The sequence below is a fragment of the Hemitrygon akajei genome, chromosome 14 (genome assembly GCF_048418815.1).
Source record: "Hemitrygon akajei chromosome 14, sHemAka1.3, whole genome shotgun sequence".
Classification (NCBI taxonomy): Eukaryota; Metazoa; Chordata; class Chondrichthyes; order Myliobatiformes; family Dasyatidae; genus Hemitrygon; species Hemitrygon akajei.
In genome coordinates, this window is record NC_133137.1 from 5,947,763 (window position 1) to 5,973,829 (window position 26,067).

Consider the following 26,067-nt stretch of genomic DNA (forward strand, 5'->3'; position numbering starts at 1 on the left):
ATCAGCGATTAAGTTGGGAACACGTGCATTTGAGCATCTGAATATTTGTGGAATGAAAGTGGTTCCAGTGAGTGAAAGATGACACAAGAGTCCCAGGGACTCTCCATCCCTGCGGAACGTCAGCCTGAGCTGCGAAACCGAGTGGCTGGTCATTCCAATTGTCTTTTCATTTTCTGACTTTTTTTTTGGATCTGGAATAATAATTCCTTTGTTTCCCTTTACACTTGTGTACCGGAAATGACATCAAACAACCTTGAATCTCATCACTACCAAAGTTGGGAAGTGTACTAAACCACCGGGAGTTCAAGTGTATGTAGCCATTTCTGATGCTTCTGCTGAAAAACTCACGCAGGGAGATGCAAGAATTTGTGGGCCGAAGGTCCTGTACTGTGCTGTAGGTTTTCTATGTTTCTAAGATGTCAAGTTGCATTCTTGGAGGGGCTATCTTTCAGTAATCTGGGAATAACCTTGACCGAGGATGTGAAAAAGCTGACAATGTTACTTGAGAGAGAGAGTGAGGCTTTCTCCAGTGTTTTCAGAAATTCCTGCCAATTCTGCATAGTCGCACAAATCCTGACATATTCATACACTACTCTCACACACAGAGCACCAACTCAAACATGCCACAATCTTATTCAGTGCTCATCATACACATGTTTATGCACTATTCCCACACTTCTGCACACACACAATTGTACACTGCCCTCACTCGCCACACTTTTACACACGTCTCACACAGCACTGTAAACTCTCACGACCGTGCTCTACACATACGTCAACTCAGACGCCACACTCGCACACTATCCGTGTAATGACACACTGCATATGATCCTTACCATCCCCATACAATCCACTCTCCTGCACCACATTTATACAGACGGGAAGTGAGGGGCAGAGTGGGGTTGAGGATCGTTGGCCAGTTTCTGTCTCTCTACAGCATGTTAATCATGTTTCACAGAGATCTGAACTGAAGCTTAGACTGTGTACCTCAAGTCATGTTCATCAGTTAACGTTATTCTTCTCCAAACTTTTACCTCGGCAGAGTTTGTCCGGATGATGTCTCGCTGACCAAGGGAAACGACCTCTGGACCAAGTTGGCAAAGAGCCACCAAATAACACAAACTGATGCAGTGTTTTCATACTCTGCTTGGGATTATTAAACAGCCTTGCTGGCTAGGGAGCAAAACTTTTCTGTTCTGAGCTACTGAAGAAATGCCAAGTGACTGCCATGCTGGGGCACTGTGTAACAAACTGCAACTCTTTCTACTGTCATGCTACCTGGATTTCACATTAAACATCATCCCAGAATCATATACAGGTGATCCCCACCAAGGATTGTACATATAAACAGGGTGGTGAGATTAATCTATAAGTATGCAGTGCTCAAAATAAAATCACACACATCATTGACAGGTGAAATGTAAAGTTGTAACAAGCTATTTATAATTTGACAGTCTTTTATGAGGCTTTACAGGATTTAGCCTTCTGTGAAACAGAATATCAGGGATAAGATTTGTTTTGTGTCTGTATTAATCATACTGACGCACTTTTGTTTGATTTGTCTCTGCGAGGTTAATGCAACATTGAAACAAATGAGTTGATAGTTGCAGTGAAATGCCAGATGGGAAATTAATTCATGCTCTCAAAGTTCTAAATAGTTTCAGAGAGGAAATGAGATCTCCAGTTGCTGGTAGGTTTTGTGGTGATATTGTACTTAAAAATGCAATGGGGATGCTCCACAACTCTCCCCATGGCAACGCACCAGCTGACCCTTCAAGGTTTGAATTGGATCTAACTCCCGCATCCATTTTCAGTGATGTGCTGGGGTACACAGCCTGAAAAGGCATCAGAAACAGATTCGGTCATAAGTTTCCGCAGGGAATTGAAGGGGTAAACTCTGCAAGGGTGTAGAGGAACAGTTCAGTTCTGAGACAGCTTAGAGCCAACACAACATGATGACCTCCTGTGCTCTGTGATTCTTTTTCTGTTTCATCCTGATCGAGATGAGGGATGTTAACATCAGAAATCTTTCCCTTCATCATGTATCAAATTGCCTCAGGTTTCTGCCTAGACAGCTGTGGTGAATCTGGACTGAAATGCTCAGGAAGGTCCTTTCAGCCTTTCCCAATCTGGATATTCTCAATCTCTCTCCTGCTGTGGGATGAACATATTAACGAGGGCCAGAGTGAAGCTGCTGTATAAACAACAATCCCGCCAGATTGCATGCATCCCGCGTTGCCCTAACATCGAGGGAGAACTTTCTTTTCACTGACTTTGGGCCTCTCCCTCAGAAAGAGACAATGAATGACGGGCATTCAGGGAGTTAAGGAATTGTCTGCAATGATGAAACGTTTAAGTGGTGTTTGAAAGCATGGTGGGTGATGAGGCCTTTCTCTTTCTGCATTTGCTTTATGCTTGTAATCACAGCCTCAGCGTCACTGTTGCAATGACAGTGGGAGATGGGAGTTCATTCTTACTGTGTGGTTCTCGTTTCTGAAATGTGGCTCCATTGAATTTTATGAGTACATTGCATTAACAACACCATAACGCACATGAAGCACACGTAACCAAGACTTCTGTGGCTTTAAGGAGTTCTCAATATAGGAAGCCAACTTTAACTCCAGAGCTGGCCCGTGGGTGCCTCTCGTTCCTCTGCAGTTGGCAGTGTAATGTGAAGACGTTTCAAAGGAGACGCAATAGAGCATTTTTTAAAAAGTACCACACCCACACAAAATCTCTACTTTGACTAGAGCAGAGCAGGTCAGGAATACCATGAGTGTCTGAAGGGAACAGTAACAGCTCCATTGCAGCCCCGTTTGAGATAAGCTGAAGTAACACTAACTACGTTCAATGTTCTCCACGGTCCGTCTGGTTTACCCTGGCACAGGTCAGTCACCATACTGCTGGGAGGTAGAAACCTCAGAATCTCTTTCAAAATAAGCAGTTCCCAGAAACAAGATTGTTACCTTTACCCTAAGCTCTGGAGGAGGGAGAGAGATGAGTAAACAGAGAACAAATTTGGGAGCAACACACAAAAAATGCTGGTGGAACACAGCAGGCCAGGCAGCATCTATAGGGAGAAGCGCTGTCGACGTTTTGGGCCGAGACCCTTTGTCAGGTTGGTATGATTCCAGCTGTTCCCTGCTCAACGAGGTAAGTTCAAATTCTAGGAGCACTATTAAGGCCATGAATGGTCAGGTCTTAAGGGACTTTGAGGAACAGTGGAACCTTGGACTAGAAGTTCATAGATCCTTGAATGCGGCAACACAGGTAAGACAGTATGGTTAGGAGGGCATATGGAATGCTGGCTTTCATTAGCAGGGCACTGAATGCAGAAGGAGGGACATAAATACTCCAACACCTTGGTCAGATCTCAGCTGAAGGACTGTGTGCAGTTCTGGTCGCTGAGGCATAGGGACGATGTGCTGGCACTGCGGAGGAGATTCACCGGGATGTTACCCGAGATGCAGCAGCTTAGTAAAGGGAGAGTCAGAGGAAGCCTAGTCTTTTCACACCAGAGCAGAGGAAGTTAAGAGGAGACATGATTGAGGTATATAAAATTATGTGAGCTCTCAAGAAGGCAGACTGCAGAAGAACTATCTCCATATCAGAGGTAAATAGATCCCCTTATATAATATCTGAATCTTTTCCCACTTAACTGAAACTCCTTCGCCCAGAGAGTGTAAAGTACCTGCAATCTCTTGCCTGAGATAAAGTCATAGAGTCGTACCCCAGGGTCTTCAACCAACAGGTCCACGCTCACTGCGTTGCCAAGCAAGGTAGTCTCATCTTCCTGTGTTTGTCCTAGACCCTGTAAACCTCTCATATCCAAGTAGCTGGCTTTTAAGTGTTGCTGATGTGCTCACCTCAACCACTACTTCTGGCAGCTCATTCCAAGGACACCCCATCCTTTGCTGCCCCTGATGTCCCTTTTGCCCCTGATTTTAAACCTATGTCCTCATGCTTATAGCATTCCCTCCCCAGGTAAAAGACTACATGGTTTCACCCTGTGCCCCTCATGATCTTAGATACCCCTTTCAGGTGATCACTCAATCTCCTATGTTCCAGGGGATAAAGTCCTAGTTTATGCATCCTCCTCATGTAACTCAGGCCCCCAAGTCCAGGTGAGTCTTTCCTGCACTCTTTTTAGTTTAATAACATCTTTCCTATAACAGGATGACTTAAACTGCACATATACTCTACTGTGCATTCTACTGTTACGATGACGACATTCTCAGGTTGGGGAGCAACACCTCAAATGCTGTCTGTTTAGCCTCCAACCCGACAGCATAAGCATCAATTTCTCTAACTTCCTTCAACTTCTCCCCATTTGGCCTCTCTCTTGTTTCGTTCTCCATTCTGACTCCCCACTTTTCTCACCTGCCTATTACCTCCCTCTGATGCCTCTGCTCCTTCCCTCTCTCCCATGGTCCACTCTACTATCAGGTTTCTCCTTCTTCAACCATTTACCTCTTCTACCCACAACCTCCCACTTCATCCCCTTCACCCACTCACCTGCCTTTCTCCTCGTCTGACTTCACTTAACACCTGCCAGCGTGTACCCCTTTCTCCTTCCCCTCCTCCTTTCCAGTCCTGACAAAGGGTCTCAGCCTGAGACATCGACTGTTTATTCCTCTCCATAGATGCTGCCTGACCTGCTGAGTTCCTCCAGCATTTTGTCTGCGGTTACCCAATACTCCATGTCTTCCTCCAAGTGGTTAAATCTGGGAGGCTGATAGCATTGAAGAAGCACCTAGATGATCACTTGACTCACTTAGACAAGTGCTGGGTGATGGGGTTTGTTTGGAAGGGTGTCCACTAGTTAGTATGGATGAGTCGGGCCGATGGCCTGTTTCCAAGCTGTAGGATTCTATAATTCCAAAGATAATAGAGCCAATAGTTGAAGGAAAAGCTTTAAAAAGGCAACTTCCATGGGTTTTAGTTAGTAAGCAGCTGTTGTGATGGTGTCGCAGGAGTCACCCTTTAATTGTAGTATTCAGTTTCATCCTACAGGTCTCTCTGTCTGTGGAAATCATATAGTTTGACCTATTTCTAAAGACTAGCGAGTATTCACTCAGTATAATTATACTCTGTTGGGATCAGTTTGCAGGATAATTAAATTGAGATTTAAAATGGTTATTTATAAATATCTGCCTGAAGTTGTATCTGTGTGTTTCACTAGATTTCCCTCTGTTGTGGTTCAAGATAATTCTTGTTTTCCAGATTTGAAGTGCTGCTGTAGTAGTGAATAATGCAGCTCAGTTCTTGTTTGCAAACTTGTTTTTTTTTTCTGTTGTATGCGTAACCAGAATTAATATTGTAGTTACATCAGTCAAAGGCTCAAACCTACCAGGCCCGTCAGGAAATTATGATGTGCAGTTGTTGGTGAGGGTGCTAGACCAGGCATTTTACCCTGAGTCTGGGCCCATTGCTGGTAGGAATATTGAAAAGCCTAGAGAGAGTGGATGTTGAGAGGCTGTTTCCAATATCGGGGGAGTCTAGGACCATGTGACACAGCCTCAGAATAGAAGACCCCTTTAGAACAGCGATGAGGCAGAATTTCTTTAACCAGAGGATGGTGCATCTGTGGAATTCATTGCCACAGAGGGCTATGGAGACACAGTCATTGGGTATATTTAAAGCGGAGGTTGATAGGTTCTTGATTAGTAAGGGTGTCACAGGCTATGGGGAGAAGGCAGGAGAATGGGGTTGAGAGGGTAATAAATCAGTCGTGATTGATTGGCAGATGGTCAAATGGTCTAATACAGCTCCTGTATTGTATAGTCTTATTACCCAGTTCTGAAATGGTCACAAAGTGAGATTAGATTTTGCTCTCCCTTCCAGCGTCTGTAGAAACATTATCAGAAAGTTCCTGGTCCTGTAAATTACTGAAATGAATATGTACCTGTCAATGTTAGAAGCAAATGTTCTTTTCAGGAAAGAAATTGATCCCAGTGGGGGGTGGTTACCTAAACACCTTCAGTCTCCTGCCCTCGTGGAGTCAAGAGGAACAATTCTCCCCATCTACTCTCCCCAATAAGGATTTCCTCATTGGAGTGACAAAGCATTTCTTCAATCCTGCTTGACTCAATTAGAATGGGTACCTTTAGTTCACTTTAAGAACATGAGGCCCACATTAGAATTGTGTCATTGGTTGAATCCTGGTGTATTCATTGAAACAACTGGCCACAGGGTTGACTGCATTTAGTGTAATCCAATCAATAACTCCTTTGGGGCATCTTCAGAACATGGCAAGTATGTAGTTCTCTTTAGATTGCTAAAATATACAGCGAGTGCAGAACTTAAAGGAAGGTTTAGTTGGGTGTTTATCAGAGAACTGGGTGGTATTATTTTAAGAATGACAACAAGCTAAAGTAAAGATGCAAGGCGACTTCATTAGGATGTTAGCAGAGATACGCCGGCGGGTCCTGAGGGTTCGGGACTATTTAAATGGCACTGGGCAAATTCATGAGGCAACTTGAACAGAGGCCGTCATGCTGATAAAAGCTCAAATTAAATCATTGAAGGGTTGCCGCCACCACTTGATTGGGGTGATAACAAAGCATATTAAGTTAAGAAAAAAAAGAATCGGATGTTAAAATTCCTTTGTGGAAAATTGTGGGATTTCAAAGTGACCAGATAGCAGCTTGGAGATGGTCATGTTAGATTAGGAGAGCAAGTTGATGAACTAACTAGCCTGAATGGAGCCTTCTACAACAGAAGATCTTTCACCCTAGTCACTGCTACCGTGAGTGAAGGGACCCAGTCTGCGGGATAACTATTTCTCAAAGATTACCGCCCGTCCCCGTCATTCAGAGATTGCCTGGCTTCGGTGGTTGCATAACCAGGACCTGTGGTGTGCTCCAGCTGCTCCTAGTTCCATCCAGCACCGGCTCCCATGGCCTCATGTGACCCTGACCGGGGTGATGGGGTGGGAGGGGGTGGCTAAACAGGTTCTACACCTCGTCCGAGGGTGACCTGCAGGCTAGCGGGGGGAAGGGGTGCCTTACCCCTCCTTTGGTAGAGACGTATCTCCACCCCGCCATCCAGGGAGAATGGTATCCGCAGTATTCTCCGTAAACCCATCCTGTGGCCAGCACTCGATCCGTGATGACAGGCGAGAAAAGCTCGTTCATCTCAACAACTGAAGTCTTCATTGTGACAAGCGCAAAACAGCCCGGGTGCCGTGACCCGGGATGAGAATTCACGCAGTCATAACCAGACGGGAGAGGAGATTATCACACACCCCGGTTACAGTCAGGGTGACCCACACACACACTGTATATCATGTAACGATAACTGAACTCAAACATCCCACGCATTTTAAAGTAATTAGTGCTGGCGACACAATATTGAATATGGCAGAGGCCCGGTATAGGAATTTATAATCAGATTATAAAATACCGCAATCGGAAACTACATTTAGTATTTTTAAGTGGAGCCCCACTAGTTCTGCACCATATCCGGGTTCACTCCCGGGTGTTCTTGCGATTATATATGTGCGGTGAGGAAGTAGTTACTCGGGGATCATGCAGTGTATTCACCAGGGTGGCCCTTTTCTAATTACTGACTGCAAGGCCAAAGGGCTACCAGTGGTAACTCGGCAATGAAGAGCACTAAGGCTTTAGAATCCCATCAGGAAACGGTGATTACATCGCTCGTGAAAAGCTGAACAAACAGAAAAGAGAATGTTAAGACAGACTGAGGACCCGCCGCAGGGAATATGTTTGTAGAATTTCTGAGGGGAGGGGGGAAGTTGTCCCTGTTTGGAAGACTCCGGGTGACCTGCAGTTACTCGCTCGGCCTTCTCTCCCGCCCGCTGGGTACCCGTGGCTGACTGAGCCCAAGACTCCTCGTGAGCGAGGATGAAATTTAAACTGGATACAGGCTTGTATCAAAGTTGGAAGTAAGTTTATTATCGAAGTATGTATACCAGATACAACCTTGAGATTCAATTTTGCAGGTACCCACGGGAAACCTGTGTGTGTGTGTGTGTGTGTGAGTGTGTGTGTGTGTGTGTGTGTGTGTGTGAGTGTGTGTGAGAGAGAGTGTGTGTGTGTGAGTGTGTGTGTGAGAGAGTGTGTGTATGTGTGTGTGAAAGTGTGTGTGTGTGTGAGAGTGTGTGAGTGTGAGTGTGTGTGTGTGTGTGTGCCTGTGTGTGTGTGAGAGTGTGTGTGTGTATGTGTGAGTGTGTGTGTGTGTGTGAGAGTGTGTGAGTGTGAGTGTGTGTGTGTGTGTGTGTGCCTGTGTGTGTGTGAGAGTGTGTGTGTGTATGTGTGAGTGTGTGTGTGTGTGTGAGAGTGTGTGAGTGTGAGTGTGTGTGTGTGTGAGAGTGTGTGAGTGTGTGTGTGTGTGTGTGTGTGAGAGAGAGTGTGTGTGTGTGAGTGTGTGTGTGTGTGTGAGCGTGTGTGTGTGTGAGTGTGTGTGTGAGTGTGTGTGTGTGAGTGTGAGTGAGTGTGTGTGTGTGTGTGAGTGTGTGTGTTGCTACGGGCTGAGGCGCGCAAAGCCATCCACAGCCGGTCCGGGAGCCCGATGGTTGTAAGGCAGCACCCGTTCCGGAATCTGGCGGCGAGGGGCCAAGGCTCCTGGTCGGTGGCAGTATGGAGAGAGAGAGAGACGGCCGGTGGGCCAGGGGTCATGTGGGAGATCTTGGCTGAACGCCGGTCGTTTTCCGTTCTCGGGCTTTGACGGTTCAATCTGACTTGAAGTCCGCCGCGGCCAACCTTCGTCCGCTTCAGGGTGCTGTAGCTGCATCGCTGAGAGTCATTTCATCAGGAGAGCGATGAATACAGTACCAGGGGTTCACTACCAGTCTCCAAAGAACGGACAGAAAGACGATGGTTAGCGAAGGGACCGTGTGAAAAGCTGTAACAACCCCCAGCTGTCTCAGATAGCGTGCTTGCTTGTAGGCTTTAATGTGTTTGACTATATTCCTCTTGTTCATGCATGTTTCTGGCTGAGACCCGAAGCAGCGGCACGTTCTGAATGGAGGGAAGGAATTCGCCCCTGTTTGGAAAATGCTGGGTGTGCATGGTTATTCTACTACCGACGCCTTGAGGGAGAACCTTGTCTCTAAGATGCTGGGTCTGGGTGGCCAACATTTCCCAGGCAAAGCAGCTTCCTTTCCTCTGTTCAGAATATGCTGTGGCATAATAGGTTAGAGTCACAGAGCACTACAGCATAGAGTCAGGCCCTTTGGCCCATCTAGTCTGTGCTGAACTGTTGTTCTACCTAGTCCCATCCATCTGTACTCGGACCATACCCTTCCCATCCATGTACCCACCCAACTTTCCCTTAAATGCTGGAATCAAACGCGTATCTACCACTCCTTTTGGCAGCTCCTTCCACACTCTCACCACCCTCTAAGTGAAGAAGTTCTCCCTCCTGTTCCCCTTGACCATTTCACCCTTAACCCATGACCTCAGGTTCTATTCTCAGTGGAAGAAGTCTGCTTGCACTTACCTTTCAGTTAGTTCTTGTATCACTGGCGCTGCTAAAGATGGTGTTTGGTGGCAGTTTTCAGCCCAGTGATAATACAGGAATGGCGATTATGTCCTAAAATCCTTGTGTGATTGGGAGGTGAGGCTAGTTCCACAGTGTTGCCACATCCAACCACTTTGATGGGACATTACAACCACAAGTTTACCCTCATGTATCAAACATTCACCTCGCACTCCACTGTGTCCAGTGAGAGGCTTCATCCACAAAGAGTACCAGCTGAATCTTCAAACTTCAGAGCCTTTCGGATTCCAGCTCCCCCACCCACCCCAACATGTGTTTCTCTGGAATAATCCGGTCTCGGTCATCAAACATGTCAAAATATATTTCACATTAGCTTTCAACTTTTATTTCAAATGTGGTGTGAAATAGCAACTCGAAGCAAACAAAAATCTATGGATCGGGAAACCTGAAAGAGGAAGGGCAAATGTCAGAAACACTGAGCAGCTCAGGCACATCTGTCAGGAAGGGGTTAATGCTGCAAGTCAATGAAATGAGCTTCTCTCCCCGCAGCTGCTGCCTGACCGACTGAGTGTTTCCATCACTTTCTACTTTGTTTGCCTTGATTCTGCAGACTTGAAAGTTTCAGGTTAAAAACACTGCAGATAATGTCATCACTGACTTCATTTACTTGGAAGGTAAATATTCGGAGTTGGCCTAATCTCATTGCATACAGTATATTGATTGTTGTTTTTTTGAGAACCAGTTTCCTCCAAATTACTCAGCTTGGCTTCAACGGATCACGCAGAATGAGTCATTTTCTTCCAGATTTCACTTTGAAGCTTAAAAAGGGTTCATACGCATATGGGAGTGGAGCCATAGAGATATACAGCTTGAAAAGTGGCCCTATCAGGCACATACGCACTAATCCTAAGACAACCCATGTTATTCTTCCCACGCGTCCACCCATTTCCGCCACCCCCCCCCCCCCCTTCCAGTTTTACCACTCACCTACCATTAGGGGCCAATTATCCTAACAGGAGAAAACTGGAGCACCTTGACCTTATGAGCAGATTTGGGCCCTTACCTAAGAAATAATGTACTGGCATTGGAGAGAGTCCAGCGGAGTTCATGAGAATGATCCTGGGAATGAAAGGGTTAATATACGAGGAGCATCTGATAGTTCTGGGTCTATACTCGCTGGAGTTTAGAGGAATGAGGGGAATCCCAATGAAACCTATCAAATTTTGAAAGGCCTAGACAGAGTGGATGGGAGAGGATGTTTCCTAGTGTGAGTGAGTCTAGGACCAGAGGGTACAGACTCAGTATATAACAGAGATGTTATGTGGTCCTTTGTATTTGAAGAATCAAGATTTGACATACTTTCCAGTAGCAATGTAGAATTGTCTGATTTAATGAGTGTTACCGCAGGGTTGGTTCGTCAGTCCAAAGGGAGCAAACCACAGAATTACTTGAGTGTCTTTCCACCATAAGCTGCTTCTGGGTCCATTGAAGTTGAATTTGTTGGGCAGTTTTGTTAATGCCAGTGACCCTTACTTAATGGCTTTGGTAATGCTCAGACCATACTGACTGCCAGTGGGTGGCCGGTGCCTGCCACAGACATCCACAGCTCTGCTGCACTGCTAGACGTACAATTGTGCCGATGATGAAATGTCTGAACCTCTGTGGTTGAGATTCCTGTTACTCCAGCGTTTGGTTTTCCCAAATCTTGACCAAACATGACCATGAAAGAAATAGCCCACAGAGCCCGCTCAGTGGCATGAATTGTCACTGCCCAGTATTGCACCTCATCACTGTTTCCATCCACTTTGGTGTAGGGACAGCAACAAGTGATTTACTGCACCCCAGCTCCATTTTCCTTCTAATTCCGATTGGGACAATGTGCAGTACCTAAATGGTGTTGCTCACCAACCCATGTTCAAACGAGCCAAGACCATCACGTTAGCATAGAACAGGACAGCACAGGGATAGGCCACGCTGCAAACAATGCCAAATTAAATCTCTGCTGCCTGTGCATGATAAATTCCCTGTGTATCAATGTGTCTTTCTAAAAGCCTCTTAAGCACCACAATCATATTAACATCTGCCATTATCCCAGCAGCTCAGTCCAGGCATCTACCACTCTCTGTGCAAAAAAAATTGCCCTGCACATATTTAAGTTTTTCCTCTCTCACGCTAAATGCATGTTCTCTTTGATGTTTGTCCATCATAAAATGGGAACATCTTACATTTTTATAGCAACTTCAATATGGTAAATGTTAAGAAGAAAAATCTGACACTGTAACATTGGTTAAGAACATTAATTTTTGCTTTAAGGCTGCTGCGCCTTTAAGGTTTATGTTGTGTGACTGCTTTCTAAGTGTGTATGAAAAATTCCAGGCAGCCTGTGAAAAGCCTTTGAATAAACAAAAAGAATATTGCTTCACTTTCTACAGTCCCACATGTATCAGTCTGTGACTTTGGTAGAGTTCAAGATCTCATTCAGCACAAGCATTTTACACTGGCAGCAAGGATGGTGCAGTGAAAAATCCCATCCAGTGACGTTCATTGACGATGCCAACTGGCCCAATCAACGGGATGAGCTTGTGAAGGTCACAACTTATTGCAACATCTCTGAGGTGCAGGCTGGAGTTTGAGTGAGAGGAGGCACTACAGAAGTGCTTTCACTTGTTGTGAATGAAAGGCCAACTGACTTGCTCCTGAAGTTACAAATCAAAATTCAAAGTAAATTTATTATCAAAGTACATATATGCCACCATATGCAACCCTGAGATTCATTTTCTTGCAGGTGTTTGCAATAGGGCAAAGAAATAGAATCAATGAATAACTGCACACAAAGACTGACAAACAATCAATGTGCAAAAGAAGACAAATAACACTGAGAACATGATTGTGGAGCCATAGAAACATAGAAAACCTACAGCACAATACAGGCCCTTTGGCCCACAAAGTTGTGCCGAACATGTCCCTACCTCAAAAAATACTAGGCTTACCTATACCCCTGCATTTTACTAAGCTCCATGTACCTATCTAAAAGCCCCTTAAAAGACCCTATCATATCCGCCTCCACTACCATTGATGGCAGCCCATTCCACGCACTCACCACTCTCTGACATCTCCTCTGTACCTACTCCCCAGCACCTTAAACCTGTGTTCTCCTGTGGTAACCATTTCAGCCCTGGGAAAAAGCCTCTGACTATCCACACAATCAATGCCTCTCATCATCTTGTACACCTTTATCAGGTCACCTCTCATCCTCCTTCGCTCCAAGGAGAAAAGTTCACTCAACCTATTCTCATAAGGCATGCTCCCCAATCCAGGTAACATCCTTGTAAATCTCCTCTGCACCCTTTCTATGGCTTCCACATCCTTCCTGTAGTGAGGCAACCAGAACTGAGCACAGTACTCCAAGTGGGGTCTGACCAGGGTCCTATATAGCTGCAACATAATCTCTCGGCTTCTAAATTCAATTCCACAATTGATGAAGGCCAATGCACCGTATGCCTTCTTAACCACAGAGTCAACCTGCGCAGCTACTTTGAGGGTCCTATGGACTCGGACCCCAAGATCCCTCTGATCCTCCACACTGCCAAGAGTCTTACCATTAATACTATATTCTGCCATCATATCTGACCTACCAAAATGAACCACTTCACACTTATCTGGGTTGAACTCCATCTGCCACTTCTCAGCCCAGTTTTGCATCCTATCAATGACCTGCTGTAACCTCTGACAGCCCTCCACACTATCCACAACACCTCCAATCTTAGTGTCATCAGCAAACTTACTAACCCATCCCTCCGCTTCCTTATCCAGGTCATTTATAAAAATCATGAGGAGTAGGGGTCCCAGAACAGATCACTGAGGCACCCCACTGGTGACCGACCTCCATGCAGAATATGAGCCGTCTACAACCACTCTTTGCCTCCTGTGGGCAAGCCAGTTCTGAATCCACAAAGCAATGTCCCCTTGGATCCCATGCCTCCTTACTTTCTCAATAAGCCTTGCATGGGGTACCTTATCAAATGCCTTGCTGAAATCCATATACACTACATCTACTGCTCTTCCTTCATCAATGTGTTTCGTCACATCCTCAAAAAATTCAATCAGGCTCGTAAGACACGACCTGCTCTTGACGAAGCCATGATGACTATTCCTAATCATATTATACCTCTCCAAATGTTCATAACTCCTGCCTCTCAGGATCTTCTCCATCAACTTACCAACCGCTGAGGTAAGATTCACTGTCTATAATTTCCTGGGCTATCTCTACTTCCTTTCTAAAATAAAGGAACAACATCCACAACCCTCCAATCCTCCAGAACCTCTCCCATCCCCATTGATGATGCAAAGATCATCACTAGAGGCTCAGCAATCTCGTCCCTCGCCTCCCACAGTAGCCTGGGGTACATTTTGACTGGTCCTGGTGACTTATCCAACTTGATGCTTTCCAAAAGCTCCAGCACATCCTCTTTCTTAATATCTATATACTCAAGCTTTCCAGTCTTCTGCAAGTCATCACTACAATCACTAAGATCCTTTTCCATAGTGAATACTGAAGTAAAGTATTCATTAAGTACCTCTGTTATTTCCTCCAGTTTCCTCCACTGTCACACTTGATAGGTCCTATTCTTTTACGTCTTATCCTCTTGCTCTTCACATACTTATAGAATGCCTTGGGGTTTTCCTTAATTCTGCCCGCCAAGGCCTTCTCATGGCCTCTTCTGGCTCTCCTAATTTCCTTCTTAAGCTCCTTCCTAGTAGCCTTATCATCTTCTAGATCTCTAACATCACCTAGCTCTCTAAACCTTTTGTAAGCTTTTCTTTTCTTCTTGGCGACATTTATTACAGCCTTTGTACACCACGGTTCCTGTACCCTACCATAACTTCCCTGTCTCATTGGAATGTACCTATACAGAACTCTACACAAATATCCCCTGAATATTTGCCACATTTCTTCTGTACTTTTCCCTGAGAAAATCTGTTTCCAATTTAAGCCTCCAATTTCCTGCCTGATAGCCTCATAATTCCCCTTACTCCAATTAAATGCTTTTCTAACTTGTTTGTTCCTATCTCTCTCCAATGCTATTGAAAAGGAGATAGAATTATGATCACTATTTCCAAAATGCTCTCCCACTGAGAGATCTGACACCTGACCAGGTTCATTTTCCAATACCAAATCAAGTACAGCCTCTCCTCTTGTAGGCTTATTATCTACATACTGTGTCAAGAAACCTTCCTGAACACACCTAACAAAATCCACCCCATCTAAACTGCTTGCTCTAGGGAGATGCCAATCGATATTTGGAAAATTAAATCTCCCATCACAACAACTCTGTTATTATTACACCTTTCCAGGATCTGTTTCCCTATCTGCACCTTGATATCCCTGTTACTATTGGGCGGCCTATAAAAACACCCAGTAAAATTATTGACCCCTAAGCTCCACCCACAGAGATTCCATAGACAATTCCTCCATGGCATCCACCTTTTCTGCAGCCGTGACACTATCTCTGATCAACAGTGCCACACCCCCACCTCTATTGCCTCCCTCCCTGTCATTTCTGAAACATCTAAAACCCAGCACTTGAAGTAACCAATCCCGTCCCTGAGCCATCCAAGTAATGGCCACCACATAATATCTCCAAGTACTGATCCATGCTCTAAGCTCATCCACTTTGTTCACAACACTCCTTGCATTAAAATAGACACATCTCAAACCTTCGGTCTGAGCACATCCCTTCTCTATCACCTGCCTATCCTCCCTCTCGCACTGTCTCCAAGCTTTCTCTATTTGTGAGCTAACCACCTCTTCCCCAGTCTCCTCAGTTTGGTTCCCACCCCCCAACAATTCTAGTTTAAACTCTCCCCAGTAGCCTTAGCAAACCTCCCCGCCAGGGTATTGGTCCCCTGGGATTCAAGTTCAACCCGTCCTTTTTGTACAAGTCACACTTGCCCCAAAAGAAGTCCCAATGATCCAGAAATCTGAATCCCTGCCCTCTGCTCCAATCCCTCAGCCACACATTTATCCTCCACCTCATTCTATTCCTATTCTCATTGTCATGTGGCACAGGCAGTAATCCCGAGATTACTACCTTTGTTGTCCTGCTTCTCAACTTCCTTCCTAACTTCCTGTAGTCTGTTTTCAGGACGTCTTCCCTTTTCCTACCTATGTCATTGGTACCAATATGTACCACAACCTCTGGCTGTTCTCCCTCCCACCACAGGATATCGTGGACATGATCTGAAACATCTCGGACCCTGGCACCTGGGAGGCAAACTACCACCCGAGTTTCTTTCCTGCGTCCACAGAATCGCCTGTCTGAACCTCTGACTATAGAGTCCCCTAACACTACTGCCTTCCTCTTCCTTTCCCTACCTTCTGAGCCACAGGGACAGACTCTATGCCAGAGGCACGACCATTGTTGCTTCCTCAAGGTAGGCTGTCCCCCCCAACAGTACTCAAACTTATTGCCAAGGGGTACAGCCACAGGGGTACTCTCTAGTACCTGACTTTTCCCCTTCCCCCTCCTGACTGTGACCCACTTGTCTGTCTCCCGAGGCCCCGGTGTGATCATCTGCCTATAACTCCTTTCTATGGCCTCCTTGCTCTCTCTGACCAGACGAATTTCATCCAGCTTCATCTCCCTAACTCGGTCCCTCAGGAGCTGCAGCTCAACACACCTGGTGCAGATGTGGCCATCCAGAAGGCTGGGAGACTCCAGGACCTCCCATATCTGACACTGAGCACAGAACACCTGCCTCACAAACATACTTCCTACCTTGCCTCGTCCCGTTACCACCTAATCCCGTTGACCTAAAGCCCTATCACTCTGCTGCCCACTCTGACGCTGCCCGCTGGATACAACCATCTTCTTTTTAAACCTTTCGTGCTGTACTGGTTGACATCACACACCTGCGCAGTCTCGCCTCTCTTTAACCCGAGTAGTAAAAAACTCCCTTCACTCCGAAAAATCAGCAGTTCACTCGCAGCCTTCCTGCTCCAGATCCTTGAAAGTGAGTCCGTAGGCTGTGGAATGAGTTCAGAGTTGAGGTGAGTGAAGTTACCCACTCTGGTGGTTGAAAGGTGATATCTGTTCCTGAACCTGGTGGTGTGGGATCTCATGCTCCTGTGTCACCTTCCTAATGGCAACAGCAAGAAGCGACCGTGGCCTGGGTGGTGTTTCTGCTGGAGATCTGGATAAAGAGCAGCAGCCTTTTCATTTGTATATTGAGATGTGAAGATGACTTTTAGGGCCATTATCATTGTTAAAGCAGAGGGTGAGCGCGAAAATGGTCAGAATGAGGCCAGAGTGAAACACAAGGAAGCGACCTTGAGCACAGAATGAGTTCAAAGTTCAAAGTACATATATGTCACCATATACAACCCTGTGATTCATTTTCTTGCAGGTATACTCAGTAAATCTATAGAATAATAACCATTATAGAATCAATGAAAGACCACCCAACTTGGGCGTTCAATCAAAAAAAGAAAAAAATAATATTAATAAACAAATGAGCAATAAATATTGAGAGCATAAGTTGAAGTTGAAGTTGAAGAGCCCTTGAATGTGAATCCATTTGATGTGGGAACATTTCAGTGATGGGGCAAGTGAAGTTTTCCCCTTTTGGTTCAAATGACCGATAGCTGAAGGGGTGTTAACTGTTCCTCACCCAGGTGTTGTGAGTCCTGAGGCTCCTGGACCTTCTTTCTGATGGCAGTCACGAGAAGAGAGCATGTCCTGTGAGGTGGGGGTCCCTGCTTTGTGCGACAGCGTTTCACGTACATGTGCTCAGTGGTGGGGAGGGCTTTACCTGCGATGGAATGGGCCGTATCCACTACTTTTTGTAGGATTTTCCATTCAAGGGCATTGGTGATTCGGTGACAGGCTGTGACGTAGCCAGTCAATATACTCTGTAAGTACTCTGGGATGATGACGTTTGTTTAGAGATGCAGTACTGTAACAGGCCCTTCCAGCCCAATGAACACAGGCCACCCATGTGGCCAATTCATCTGCTAACCCGTACGTCTTTGAAATGTGGAAGGAAACCAGAGCCCCAGGAGGAAACCCGCCTGATCACAGGGAGAACTTACAAACTCCTTACAGACAGCAGCAGAGCTGAACCTGGGTCACGGGCAAGTGTATAATTACCATTTTGACTTCCAGCAGGTTTTAAAAATCTAGTAAATTCAAAAGGTCAGAGCCCCAGAAGGGAATGGGAAAGCAGGAGTTAATGGAATCTTTTCTGGTAGAAATATGGAGCAAACACTTATACCAATAGTTCAAGTTACTTCTTTAAATGAAAATAAAGATTGTTTTCAAGTAGAAATAGCATTGTTTTAAGGCAGGATTGAACCCAAGTTATTAGCACTGTAACAGCTTTATGCTAACTGTTCTGCTGTTGTGTCACCCCAGAAGGAACAGACTTTCACCCACTGGCAGTGATTTACTTGCATCCCTGGGGAAGAATTCCACTTACTGAGGCAATAAAAAAACTGCCGCAAAACCATTTCTGCCCGGTGTCTGAGACTGAGGAATGTTATGACTTGGGAGCTGGTCAAATGCAAGATGATCACAATTGTCCTTAAGTGGCATTGCAACTTGATGTGCTGGTGGAACAGGCTGTGAGACGAATTTGTGTGTGGGTAAGTGATGACCACATCACAAGCAGGGCAGTAAGCACACTAGGGCTGGTGTTTGATGGATGTGCAAGACAGTTACATCCACGGACCAGTTCTCTGAAGATGCAGAGGAGGAATGGCTGACAGAGAACATCAGCACAAATACTATCAGGAGGTCAGACGAGTGCGAGAGTTATCAAATAGACAATAGACAATAGGTGCAGAAGTAGACCATTTGGCCCTTCGAGCCTGCACCACCATTTTGAGATCATGGCTAATCAACTACTATCAATGCCCGGTTCCTGCCTTGTCCCCATATCCCTTGATTCCCCTATTCATAAGATACCTATCTAGCTCCTTCTTGAAAGCATCCAGAGAATTGGCCTCCACTACCTTCCAAGGCAGTGCATTCCAGACCCCCACAACTCTCTGGGAGAAGAAGTTTTTCCTTAACTCTGTCCTAAATGACCTACCCCTTATTCTCAAACCATGCCCTCTGGTACTGGACTCTCCCAGCATCTGGAACATATTTCCTGCCTCTATCTTGTCCAATCCCTTAATAATCTTATATGTTTCAATCAGATCCCCTCTCAATCTCCTTAATTCCAGTGTGTACAAGCCCAGTTTCTCTAACCTCTCTGCGTAAGACAGTCCAGACATCCCAGGAATTAACCTCGTGAATCTACGCTGCACTTCCTCTACAGCCAGGATGTCCTTCCTTAACACTGGAGACCAAAACTGTACACAATACTCCAGATGTGGTCTCACCAGGGCTCTGTACAAATCCAAGAGGATTTCCTTGCTCTTGTACTCAATTCCCTTTGTAATAAAGGCCAACATTCCATTAGCCTTCTTCACTGCCTGCTGCACTTGCTCATTCACCTTCAGTGACTGATGAACAAGGACTCCTAGATCTCTTTGTATTTCTCCCTTACCTAACTCTACACCGTTCAGATAATAATCTGCCTTCCTGTTCTTACTCCCAAAGTGGATAACCTCACACTTATTCACATTAAATGCCATCTGCCAAGTATCTGCCCACTCACCCAGCCTATCCAAGTCACCCTGAATTCTCCTAACATCCTCATCACATGTCACACTGCCACTCAGCTTAGTATCATCAGCAAATTTACTGATGTTATTCTCAATGCCTTCATCCAAATTGTTGACGTAAATTGTAAACAGCTGTGGTCCCAATACCGAGCCCTGTGGCACCCCACTAGTCACCACCTACCATTCCGAGAAACACCCATTCACCGCTACCCTTTGCTTTCTATCTGCCAACCAGTTTTCTATCCATGTCAATGTCTTCCCCCCGATGCCCTGAGCTTTGATTTTACCCACCAATCTTCTATGTGGGACCTGGTAGGATGTGTCATGGAAGAGGCAAGACAAGACGAGGTTGCAAATTATGTAAACAAAGCAACAACAGCTTAGGGGAGATTGGCTCTAAGAACTGACGGTAGATCAAGTGAACTTACGTAGCAGGAACGCATTACAGCTGTGTGTTCTGGAACATTACAAAGGTAGATTTAAGAATTAAGGGGGTATGGAATGGCAGAGCAGACTTGATGAGCCAAATTATGCTCCTGTGTTTCATGGTCTTATGAATGATAGGCAAGCCCACAGATTTGTACCCTGTAGCCTCTGTTTAGGGGCAGTTTAAAATTAGCAGGGGCTAATGAAAAACTACGCACAAACAAAGCAATGTGCAAAAGAAGACAAACTGTGCAAATACAAATAAATAAATAAACAAACAAACAAGTTAATGATACTGAGAACATGAGCTGTGGAGTCCTTGACTGTCAATGCAAAGGTTGTGGGATCGGTTCAGTGTTGAACTGAGTGAAGCCATCCACAAAAGCTGAAGGGTAATAACTGTTCCTGAACCTGCTGATGTTGGATCTAAGGCTCCTGCCTCCAGTCTTCTCGTTGTGAACAGTTTAACGTAGATTTTTAAAAAGCCAGCACCGTTTAAGAATTAGCACCCACAAGGGATTTACGCAAGCAGCAGAGAACTCAGGGTGTCTAACAGCTTGTTTACTGGAACCAGGTCCGTCAGTATAATGTGAGCGGTGAGCAGGTCTTCAGGAACAGTAACCATGGAATAAATTAACAGGCATCAGAGAGATGTGAGTTAATTAACAAAAGGCAGCTCAATATGCTCGGCTAACCTAATTGAATTCTTTTAATGCTAACCGGGAAGGAAAAGGCAGTGGCCATCAGCTTGGATTTTAAGAATGTGACAGTGCCACAGGAAAGGCTGGTTACAAATACTGAGCTTTATGGAACAGGATGATCAGAGTAAGCCCAGATTAAAAAACGTTATAAATAGAAAGTAGCAAGTCATAGAAAATGTTTGCATTGCGAACAAGAGTATCTTAGTGATGTGCCCTGAGGCTCAGTGCCAAGATCACAGTTTTCCTGGTTAGAAATAAATGACCTGGAGATTGGAATGTAGAGGAAGGTTAAGGCCTAAACTAAACTTCACAAAATTCCAGCCGGGTTGCAAGCAAAATGGAAGAAGGAATCTGCAGGGAATTGATATTGAAATTTGATAATATGGTTTTTGCAAAGGTCATTTGGCATGTTTATTTCTGGGGCAAAATCTGCTTAAGTTATATGAAACCTTTTAATGCAGTTAGAAGGATTTTACTGTGAATAATGGGGTTGCCTCCTGTTCTTCTGTGGCCATCAGCCATTGACCTTGAGGTGAGAAGGAGGTGTGGTCTGTAGGCTGGGACAGTTTCTGTCCCTCTCACAGCCTGACTGAAGGAGGTGTGGTCCCACCACTGGGCCTGATTGACCCTCACTAGTGGGTCATGGAGTCAGATTGGCCTCTTGACCCACAGTGTCTGTACTGACCATTAAGTGCCTATCTATACTTATCCCAATTACCAACACTTGGGCCATCTATACCTTAACACATCAAGTCAAGTCAACTTTTATTGTCATTTCAACCATAACTGCTGGTACAGTGCATAGTAAAAATGAGACAATGTTTTTCAGGACCATGGTGTTACATGACACAGTACAAAAACTAGACTGAACTAAGTAATAAAAAAAACACAGAGAAAGCTATACTAGACTACAGACCTACACTGGACTGCATAAAGTGCACAAAAACAGTGCAGGCATTACAATAAATAATAAACAGGACAGTAGGGCAAGGTGTCAGTCCAGGCTTCGGGTATTGAGGAGTCTGATAGCTTGGGGGAAGAAACTGTTACATAGTCTGGTTGTGAGAGCCCAAATGCTCTGGAGCCTTTTCCCAGATGGCAGGAGGGAGAAGAGATTGTATGAGGGGTGCATGGGGTCCTTCACAATGCTGTTTCCTTTGCGGATGCAGCGTGTAGTGTAAATGGCGGGAAGAGAGACCCCGATAATCTTCTCAGCTGACCTCACTACCTGCTGCAGGGTCTTGAGATCCGAGATGGTACAATTTCCGAACCAGGCAGAGATGCAGCTGCTCAGGATGCTCTCAATACAACCCCTGTAGAATGTGATGAAGATGGGGGGTGGGAGATGGACTTTCCTCAGCCTTCGCAGAAAGTAGAGACGCTGCTGGGCTTTCTTTGCTATGGAGCTGGTGTTGAGGGACCAGGTGAGATTCTCCGTCAGGTGAACACCAAGAAATTTGGTGCTCTTAACTATCTCTACCGAGGAGCCGTCAATGTTCAGTGGGGATTGGTTACTTCGTGCCCTCCTGAAGTCAACAACCATCTCTTTTGTTTTGTTCACATTCAGAGACAGGTTGTTGGCTCTACACCTCCTCTCTAAGCTGACTCGTCGTTCTTGCTGATGAGACCCACCACGGTTGTGTCATCGGTGAACTTGATGATGTGGTTCGAGCTGTGTGTTGCAGCACAGTCGTGGGTCAGCAGAGTGAACAGCAGTGGACTGAGCACACAGCCCTGGGGAGCCCCCATGCTCAGTGTGATGGTGTTGGAGATGCAGCTCCCGATCCGGACTGACTGAGGTCTCCCAGTCAGGAAGTCCAGGATCCAGTTGCAGAGGGAGGTGTTCAGGCCCAGTAGGCTCAGCTTTCCAATCAGTTTCTGAGGGATGATTGTGTTGAATGCTGAACTAAAGTCTATGAACAGCATCTGAATGTATGTGCCTTTTTTGTCCAGGTGGGTTAGGGCCAGATGTAGGGTGATGGCAATGGTGTTGTCTGTTGAGCAGTTAGGACGGTACGCAAATTGCAGGGGGTCCAGTGAGGGGGGCAGCAGGGTCTTGATATGCCTCATGATGAGCCTCTCGAAACACTTCATGATGATGGATGTGTGTGCAACGGGACAGTAGTCATTTAGGCAGGACACTGAAGTCTTCTTCGGCACGGGGACGATGGTGGCGGCCTTGAAGCACGTTGGAACGGTGGCACTTCTCAGGGAGATGTTGAAGATGTCAGTGAGAACATCTGCTAGCTGGTCTGTACATCCTCTGAGCACTCTACCAGGGATGTTGTCTGGTCCAGCAGCCTTCCGTGGGTTGACCCTGCACAGGGTTCTTCTCACGTCGGCCACGGAGAGACACAGCACCCGGTCATTTGTAGGAGGGGTGGACCTCCTCACCGCCACGTCATTTTCTGCCTCAAACCGGGCGTAGAAGTTATTCAGTGCATCAGGGAGGTAGGCATCACCCGCACAGTCAGGTGATGTTGTTTTGTAATTGGTGATGTCCTGGATGCCCTTCCACATGCGCCGCGTGTCGCCGCTGTCCTGGAAGTGGCTGTGGATTCGCTGGGCATGTGCACGTTTTGCCCCTCTGATGGCTCGGGACAGTTTGGCCCCTCGCTGTTGTTAAAACTGCCTTGTCGCCTGATCTGAAGGCGGAGTTGTGGGACCTCAGCAGTGCACACACCTCTGCGGTCATCCATGGCTTCTGGTTGGCACGTATAGTGATGGTCTTGGACAGAGTAACATCATCAATGCACTTGCTGATGTAGCTGGTCACTGACGCTGTGTACCCCTCTAAGTTGGTAGAGTCGCCATCGGTTGCAGCCTCCCTGAACATGTGCCAGTCAGTGTTCTCAAAGCAGTCTTGAAGAGCAGAGATAGCTCCTGCTGGCCAGGTTTTCACCTGCTTCTGAACTGGTCTGGAGCGTCTGACGAGCGGTCTGTATGCTGGGATTAGCATAACCGAGATGTGGTCTGAGTATCCGAGGTGGGGGCGGGGCTTTGTCCCGTACGCGTCGGGCATGTTTGTGTAAACCAGGTCCAACGCGTTCTCCCCCCTCGTTGCGAAGTCCACCTACTGATGGATTTTGGGGAGCACTGACTTAAGGTTCGTGTGGTTAAAATCACCGGCGACAATAAACAGCCCATCAGGGTGTGCGTTCTGCAGTTCGCTAATAGCCCCGTACAGTTCACAGAGCGCCTCCTTAGCATTAGCGCTGGGGGGAATGTAGACACCGAATATAAGGACAGAGGTGAATTCCCGTGACAAATAAAATCAAGTGCTAGTCTAGATATGTCTTAATTTTTCTGAGAGTCTCTGCCTTCCCCCATTCTCTCAAGGAACACATTCGAAACTTCAACTAAACTCTGGCGAAAATATTCCCTCTAAACCTTTTTCTCCTAATCTTAAACATAGAGCGAAGCTGACTGGCAAAAGAACCACAAGCAACATGAGCACAAGAGATTCTGCAGATGCTGGAAATCTTGAGCAGCGCACACACAAAGTACTGGAGGAATTTAGGCTTCAGGCAGCATCCATGGAGGGCGATAAACATTTAACGTTTCAGGCCAAGACCCTTCATTAGGACCGGACAGGAAGGGAGAAGAAGCCCGAACAAGAAGCGAACAAGAAGCGGAGGTGGGGAAGAGGAAAGAATACAAGCTGGTAGGTGATAAGTGAACCCAGGTGGGAGAAGGAATGAAGTAAGAAGCTGAGGTAGGGATGGATGTTGATTCAAATGTAGCCATCCAAATGGGACTGGATAGGTATCTGAAAGAATTTGGAAGTCAGTGGGGAACAGAAGGTGTCAGAAAAGTTGCCACATGGATAACTGGTTTGAGGTGGTTTTCAGAGCCCTCAGAGTTGGCTCGGAATGGGAGAGGTCATCGAGCAGTGAATGGTTTACTCACTAGTAGGGAACGGGAGCCAGGTTTAGACGGTCATCCAACAGGGTAGATTTACCCAACTGATCACCTGTAACCCTGCTCAGTATCAGAAGAACCACAGGTTCAGACACTTGGTGTATGTTCTTGGCTGAGGAGCCAACAGTGAGACAGGAGCCAATGCAAACTTGATGGGCTGAATGTCCCCTAACCAAGCTGTGGTGGATTACGGAGGTTAACAGCAGGGGCCGGCTGAAGACTGTGTGAGTAAACACTTGCTCTTTTAAAGATGCGTGCAGACCTCCAGATGGTCCTCCCATCTGTGTTTTCGTTTGACTGTGACAGCCTTGAGTGTGTGTGATAATACGTTACCTTTTAGCTGCCTGCTGTTTACACTCTAGTATCATAATTAAATTTCAAATGGCCTCCTCACTCTCCTTAAGAGGGGCTAGTGTCCGATACACAGCGTTTCTCTGGAGCTCACTGTCTCCTCTTCCCCCTAATTCCCTGACAGGTACTGAATGCAAGTCAGTCACGCTGAGGAGAAATTAATGGGGGTTACCCCCCACTCTCATGTTGTAAACTTTAGCAATTGTGATTTGACTGAAAGGCTGTGCTTGTAACAGCCAAGAACTGGTTTGAGGTGGTCAAGTGTTGAGAATTGTTTCAGTTTGTGCACTGCTCACTCACGGTTCCAGAATTTCTCTCTCTAATATTTAACTGGTGGGAAAAGTTATTCTGCTGTCAATGGGAGACAAAATGAAGAATCACAATCCAAGGAGAACCAACAGCGGAAGAAAAAGAAGTGACAACTACTCAGCGGGTCAGGCAGCATCCTGGGAGAGAGAAACAGGGTCAACGTTCAGCTTAAAGTGCTAATGAGTTCTGATGGAAGCTCATCGACCTGGAACAGGATCAAACCATCTACTGGACGAGCTCAGTCTGTCGAGCAGCGTCAACAGGGGGACAGGAATTGTCGATGTTTTGTGTTGAGGCTGTGTATCAGCACCCACACCAGGATGCTGCTCGACCAGCTGACCCGTCAAGTTCAGAATGAGTCAGTTACTGGAGGGAAAGAGGTTAAGGGGCACTTGGGGAAAGGGGCTAGTGCACATGGAATCCATGGCATCATAGACATAAAATATAAAATCAGGGGTATTAGCCAACACTTGTTAGTCTCTGCCAGGAATATTGTGCTCCCTTCTGGACTAAACACTCCTGCGAGGATGTAAAGGCTTTAAAGTGGGCACAGACATTCATTAGAATGACTGCCAGGGGGCAGGGTGTACGGCCTGGAGAAGGTGGAGAAGTTCTCCATGGAGTTGGGAGGAAAATCACAGAATATCAGGGTGTAGTAACTCGTGGAGCGACCAGAGGACAAGGGTAACCAACAAAAATCAAACTGGGATGGACAGCAGGCAATGTTCCTGAAGCGAGCTCTCGTGGTCTGGAGTTCAGAGCTCAAGAAGCAGATGATAATAATAATAGTGTCTGAAAAGGAAATTGAGAATCATTTGATGGAAAAATATTTTCAGGGCTCTGGGTAAAGGCCAGGACGAAGAGCGAAAATAATTTCAACAAACCAGTACAGTTGAGAGGGTCTGAATGACCTAGTTCTGTACGGTTTAAGACTCCATGAGATTAATTCATCCCTGAAATGGCAAAGGGATGGCAGTTAAGTTATTTTCATCTTTGTTAGACATACAGCAGTTACAGCCCTTCCTGCCCGATTACACCCATGTGAACAATTAACCTACTGCCCCGTTTGACTCTAGAATGTGGGAAGAAACCGGAGCACTCGGAGGAAATCCACGCAGTCACAGGGAGAACGTACAGATTCCTTACGGACAGCAGTGGAATTGAAGTCGGATCATCGGTGCTGAAACGGTGAGATCCAAACCGCTACGCTACGCAACCACCCCC

General features: G+C 46.0%; 1 protein-coding gene across 3 annotated transcripts in view; it reads left to right on the forward strand.

Annotated features, from left to right (window-relative positions):
- Window positions 1-11,849, forward strand: part of LOC140738260 (calcium-binding protein 1-like) — a 116,232-nt gene extending 104,383 nt beyond the window's left edge. For all 3 annotated transcript variants that reach the window (XM_073065416.1, XM_073065417.1, XM_073065418.1), the window contains one exon: window positions 1,043-11,849. In XM_073065416.1, the coding sequence (XP_072921517.1) occupies window positions 1,043-1,068 (26 nt within the window). In that variant the 3' untranslated portion in view covers window positions 1,069-11,849. The remainder of the gene's footprint in view (window positions 1-1,042) is intronic.
- The last annotated feature ends 14,218 nt before the right edge of the window (window positions 11,850-26,067 follow it).